Genomic DNA, 6,322 nt, shown 5'->3' with positions numbered 1-6,322 from the left:
ACATATGTCAATCTTGAAGTGGTCTGAGTTGTCATAAGGTTGTTATAAGTGTAGTGATATGTGTCAAGATTAGAGTTGTTAAGGTAGTTATAAGGAATAAGTTGGTTAAAGAGTAATACAGTAAATGTATCATGTATTGGTTACTAAATAACCAAAGTTCTCAAGGCATATTGTATTAAGGTGTAATAATTTCATTTCAAAGATATCAAAAACTCTCTTATCTCCCGCTCATTATTTTCAGCTTCTTCTTTCTCTCAAGCTTTTCAGTTCAAAGTTTTAGTATAGTTAATATGATTTCATCGTCGGTGAAGGATAGCTACTGTTTCTGATCCTTGGAGTATTCCGCTATACAATTCCGCTTCTGGGGTCTTCGATCTTGGATGAGCTTTCAGTTGTTCAGTTTCTACAAAAAGGGGTTTTCAGATGATTTCTCGACAAGTGTGAGATTGAAAAGCGAAGCAGTTTTCAGGTGAAATTGTTCTTGTTTTCTTCAGTATTCGTGTAGCAATTGTTGTGATTCTTGATTTGGGAAAATTCTAATTGGTTGTTCAAAGATTAGAGATGTTAAACTTCATGTGCAAATTTGAAGGTTCTGCAGTTTCCAGCTCATTTACATGATTTCCAGTTAATTTCTAATTTAGAATTGATTTGTGAAAGAAGTATTTTCAAGAAAGTGTCAATCTTTCTTGATCAATCTACAAGTGTCATTCTTTTGAGATAGTATACAGTTGCTATGAGAAAGTATCAATCTTTCTTAAATTCTGAATTTGCCTGAAAGTGTCATTGTTTCTTGAATTTTTTTGCGTTAATTTGAAAGCAATTTGATCATGGCTACTAAAAATATCAAAGTTTAGAGTCTTTTGGGTATGCTCACTATAAAGCTGAGGGATGATAACTTTGCAAAATAGGCATTTCAGTTTCAGTCAATTTTGAAAGGTTATACTTTGATGAAATACTGTTTGTTTACCAAAGTTTGTAATTGATATTGAAAAAGGTGTTACTATTGAGATTACTGCTACATATATTGAATGAGAGTCTACAAATATGGCATTACTGAGTTTACTGTTGGCTACACTTTTTGATGAAGCTATTGAATATGTTCTTGGATGTAAAATTGCATTTGAAGCTTGGTCAAATCTTATGGATCGATATGCTTATGTGTCTAAGTCTAAAGTAAACAATTTGAAAACTGAATTTCATACAATACAAAAAGGGAGTGATTTAATTAGTAAGTATCTGTTAAAGTTGAAAAGCATCAAGGACAATTAACTGCAGCAGGGAAATCTGTGTCAGATAATGATATGATCATAGCAAGTCTTGCAGGATTACCAAAAGAGTATGCCCTAATTAGAACTGTAATCTTGGCCAGGGAATCATCCATAACTCTTAAAGAGTTTAGAGCTCAGTTCTTAGGTGCTGAAGAGATAGAAGGAGAACAAATGTATTGTCTCAGAATTTATTTGCATTGTAACTCTTATCAGGGATCATCTTCTGCTTCTGGATCCAATCTTGCAGGACACAATCACTTGTCACCATATAACAATTCATCCCAGTTTCAATATCCGCATGAGCCTTACAGTTCATAATTCCCTCAACATTATCATTATGCACAGCTTCCCTTTTATCCTTAATCACCATATGATTTTGGATTCTTTGGAAACACTTCTAATTCACATGCAAAACCTCAGTTTGGACAAAAATGGTGGTAACAAATACAGATCAAATGATGGTAACAAATCAAATGGTGGCAACAATTACAGATCCAATGTTGGTTTCAAAGGGAAGAATTTCAATGTAGGGTCTTCTGGTTTCTCATCTAGTAATTCAAGACAGAATGGTTCTGGTACATGGTCTGGCAACAGTAAGAACAGGTCTAATGTGGTAATAGAGTGTCAAATATGCAATACAAGAGGTCACACAATTGTGAATTGTTTCCATAAGAACTCAAATTCTCCATCTATTAGTTATATGCTTGAGTGCCAAATCTATGAAAAAAAGAAGGCATTCAGCTTTTGAGTGCTATCATATGGGAAATTATGCACTTCAAGGTCAACCTCCACCTCCATCTCTGAATGCAATGGCTGCATAGCAAACATCTCAATATGTACCTTGGGATTCTTGGATAGTTGATGCTAGTGCATCACACCATATTACTGCAAATGTGGATGCTTTGAATCATGTCATACATTTTGAAGGTTCTGAAAGAATTATAATTGGAAATGGCACAGGTTTAAACATTGAAAATATTGGTTCTACAACTCCCAAAACCAATTCTCATGCTCTTATTCTTAAAAATGTGATGCATGTTCCTAAAATTGCAAAAAGCTTATTATTTGTGCAATAGCTATGTGCTGACAACCATAGCTGGTTTATCTGTGATGAAACTGAATTCTTTGTGCAGGACAAGAAGACAATTGAGGTCCTGTAACAAGGAAAGGGTAGGCCTAAAACACTGTTTCAAATTCCAGTAGTCAAGAGTTCAAAAGGAATGCAATCTATGGTTCAAAGTTCAGTTGCTTATCTTGGACAAATGGTAAAATCAAGTCTACGACATCAAAGATTAGGCCATCCAACTAATGAAATAATGTCTGTCATGTTGAAGCAATCTTGGTTAGACAATCAACATAGTATGTGTACTCAATGTATCAAAGGGAAGATGTCTAGGGTTCCTTTTCCTTCTAGGATTGATAGGTGTTCTTTACCTTTTGAGAAGGTTCATGCTGATATATTGGGACCATCTCCTGTAAAGTCTCTAGAAGGACACATATACTATATATGTAACCATTGTTGATGAATATACAAGATATGTTTGGACATTTTCAATGTGCAATAAATCGGATGTCTATGCAATCTTTGTGAAATTCTATGCGTTTGTAAATCAGTTTGGTATCTCTATTAAGTGTTTGCAATCTGATGGTGGTGGTGAATATACAAGTCATTCATTTAAGTTATTTCTTGCTGCAAAAGGAATACGATAGTTGATTTCATGTCTATGCACTCCACAACATAATGGATTGGTTGAAAGAAAACACGAGCATATTGTAGAAACTGCAATCACTTTGCTTACCACAACTGGATTATCAAGTTATTTTTGGTACTTGCCACCGAACACGAACAACCCCTTTGTATACGCCGAAGATGAAACCCAACCAAGCCCCGAAACAAAAACAGAAGCAAACTCCTACCATATTATCTAACAATCCAAACATTTGATCAGTCAAATAAATCTATAAGTCATACACCCAGTTTTACCCAAATACATGCATGCACATATAATGGCCTTTTGGGACATGCTGAGGTGACAAATTCTTAAATCATTTATCCTTAACTCATCAAATAGAGGGACGATATCCTGAGGTGACAAATCCTTAAACCACTTTGGCTAATCTCAATTTTCTTTAACCTCCCCCACCCCCCCCCCCCCCCCCCCCCACCCTCTTTCCCACCATATCCCTTGGGTTTACAATACTAATTAAAACCCCTCATAAAATGCCATCAGAGAAATAGAAATATAAACACCAAGGGCATGCATGGATCATTCAAATCATTGAGTGCAAGAGCAGTCACTTTCTTTGCTCATGGAACATTATTCTACACCTGCCTTTAAGGCCTTAAGCTAAGAAATTGCACGAAATTATTCCACCTATCCAATTGGAATGCATGATTTCTATAAAAATCTATCGTTTGACAAAAAAAAATGCATGATTTCTTTCTAGTTAATGATATTAATTCTATCAATGGGATTAGAATGATCTACACTCAAATACCATATTAGTTAAATTGAAAACCAAAATATGGTATATTTCTAGGTAATGCTAGGGGGACTAAATTTGTAAACAAAATTTGCAAACTAAATAATGTCACTAATATGAATGAGTATGTTTATTAACGCTTAAATAATAATTCAATCATCAACTTCCATGTCATTTAGTTTACAAAATTTAGTCCACAAATTTAGTCTCCCTAGCATTACCCATATTTCTATTATCCCAAATATTGCTATGCAAATGGTCCAATTACAAAATTCATACTAAAATCCAAACGGGTGCACGTTTGCTCACCATTCTAAAGTGGTGATGATGCTCACCATCCTATTAATTATTGTTTGATTAATGTAAATTTCATTATTTTTTATTGTAGATAGATCAAATCAAATTCATCCAACGATAATTAATATGGTTGAAAACATCACCATCACTTTAGGATGGTGAGCAAAAATATTTCATTCTAAACAAACTCACTTAGACGATTAAGGAAACTCTTACCACACTTAGTGTAATGATCATATCTATGAATGTCACAGAGAGGCCTGAAAAGAGTGAAGAAGCACATGGTATTAGGTAGCATATATGTGCTCATCAAACAATGATCTCTTCTAAAAGCTTTTATTGACTATGTCTCTTAACTACCCTCTGAACATGATTGACTCTTTATATGCAAAGAACCATTCTTCTTTATCTGCGAGTCACAATTTGACACATAAGACAATTTGACTATGTCTTAGGAAGACAACATTCCTCACATTTCTGCAAATCACAGTCTGGCGCATATGAAGAAATACTCATCAAAATACAAAATAGAAATTTTTTGCACACATGTCAAATTGTGATTGAAATGTTTTAGAATGACTACTTCCAATGGAATAAGCTGTCAACCTAAAAACTAACTCATATAAAATCACAAAAGAAAAGATTATGCACATATCAAACCAATGAGGAACGAATCTTTACACTTAAACAACCAATTATTGTACGTACCCTTTTTGCCCATTAGACCTCTTTCACATACTCAAACACCAAACCTCAGTGACCAAGTCTGCTCATTGTTACTAAACCACTCCAATCGAACTTCTATATAATAGAGAAACTTCTACCACCCAACTCACTTCTTCACTGCATGCCAAGAGACAAGAGAGTAGAGAATAGAACACGAGAGATGGCCATGAACTTGGCTTTGTTTTCACTATTTCTGGGCGTTGCGATTGTTTTTGCAATTGTGCCGACAATCATAGGAGGAGGATATGGTGATGAGGATTGTGGTGACCTCTTGGGAAACGATGTGTACAAAGATAGATGCCCGGAGGCGGAGGCCATAATATATGCCGGGGTCAGGCTGGCTGTGTTTGAAGACCCAAGAATGGCAGCCTCTCTCCTTCGTCTCCATTTCCACGACTGCTTTGTTAATGCACGTTATTTATTTTTCACTATTTATATGTGTGTGTGTGTTACGTTATTTTTCACTATTTATATATATGTATGTATATATATATATATATAATATGATGTGAACTGTTCAGGGCTGCGATGCTTCAGTGTTGCTAGATGACAATGACAACTTTGTTGGGGAAAAAACAGCAGCGCCTAACTTGAACTCTCTGAGAGGTTTTGAAGTGATTGATGCAATAAAACAGGATCTTGAAATTGTTTGCCCTCAAACAGTTTCCTGTGCTGACATTCTTGCAGTTGCTGCCCGAGACTCCGTTGTTGTGGTGTGTGTGCTAAGAGCTACATAGTTCTTTCTTTTTTCTTTGTTAACAAGAAAGCGATGCAACACGAAGACTTCTCGGGAGGCCTAGCTTATAGATATACTTCTTTCGAATTTTGACTAATAATTTGATTTTTAATCTGCAGTCTGGTGGACCTAGCTGGGATGTTCAGATGGGAAGGAAGGACAGCTTCACTGCTAGCAAATCGTTAGCAAATAACAACATTCCAGGCCCAAATTCTACTGTTGCAACACTGGTTTCCAAGTTCCAAAATGTAAACCTTAGCTTGAAGGACATGGTTGCACTCTCTGGTACCCTCAACTTTGCTTCCACTGATCTCTTGTATTGTGGTTGATTAGAGTGAGACGTAAGGCTAATATTTTGCTCTCCTCTCCGGCAGGTGCACACACGATGGGAAAAGCACGCTGCACCACCTTCACCGCCCGCCTACAAGGCTCCACTAATCCAAATGGTCCGGATTCGTCTCTTGAATACGTTCAGTCGCTGCAGCGGCTGTGCTCAGAATCTGACGGCAACATGCTGGCAAACCTTGACCTAGCAACCCCAGCAACGTTTGATAACCAGTACTATCTTAACCTTCTCTCCGGAGAGGGTTTGCTTCTGTCCGACCAGAATCTCGCAACTGGAGATGATCAAACGCGTGAACTGGTAGAAACCTACGCACAAGACCCGTCCGCCTTCTTCGAAGACTTCAAAGATTCCATGGTAAAAATGGGAAGCTTGGGAGCAGTTACCACGATGAATGGAGAGATTCGCAGGGACTGTCGAAGTGTCAATTGATCTTTTAGCCTAATGTGGTAAGGCACTTTCCTACAG

General features: G+C 36.6%; 1 protein-coding gene and 1 long non-coding RNA gene across 2 annotated transcripts; both read left to right on the top strand.

Annotated features, from left to right (window-relative positions):
* Positions 1-2,816, top strand: LOC125471361. The gene is made up of 2 exons (XR_007253577.1): positions 1-469; positions 2,402-2,816. It is a non-coding gene; the product is annotated as an uncharacterized LOC125471361 (long non-coding RNA).
* Positions 2,817-4,595: 1,779 nt separating this feature from the next.
* LOC103961286 (peroxidase 40) lies at positions 4,596-6,309 on the top strand. Its single transcript, XM_009373830.3, has 4 exons — positions 4,596-5,184; positions 5,297-5,488; positions 5,631-5,796; positions 5,886-6,309. Exons 1-4 carry the CDS (start codon positions 4,897-4,899, stop codon positions 6,284-6,286), a joined length of 1,047 nt encoding a protein of 348 aa, XP_009372105.2. The 5' UTR covers positions 4,596-4,896; the 3' UTR covers positions 6,287-6,309.
* The last annotated feature ends 13 nt before the right edge of the window (positions 6,310-6,322 follow it).

This window comes from the organism of the source record quoted next, unplaced genomic scaffold, assembly GCF_019419815.1.
Source record: "Pyrus x bretschneideri cultivar Hongxiangsu unplaced genomic scaffold, Pyrus_bretschneideri_v1 Contig6, whole genome shotgun sequence".
NCBI lineage: Eukaryota > Viridiplantae > Streptophyta > Magnoliopsida > Rosales > Rosaceae > Pyrus > Pyrus x bretschneideri.
This window is presented reverse-complemented; position numbering and strand designations above follow the sequence as displayed.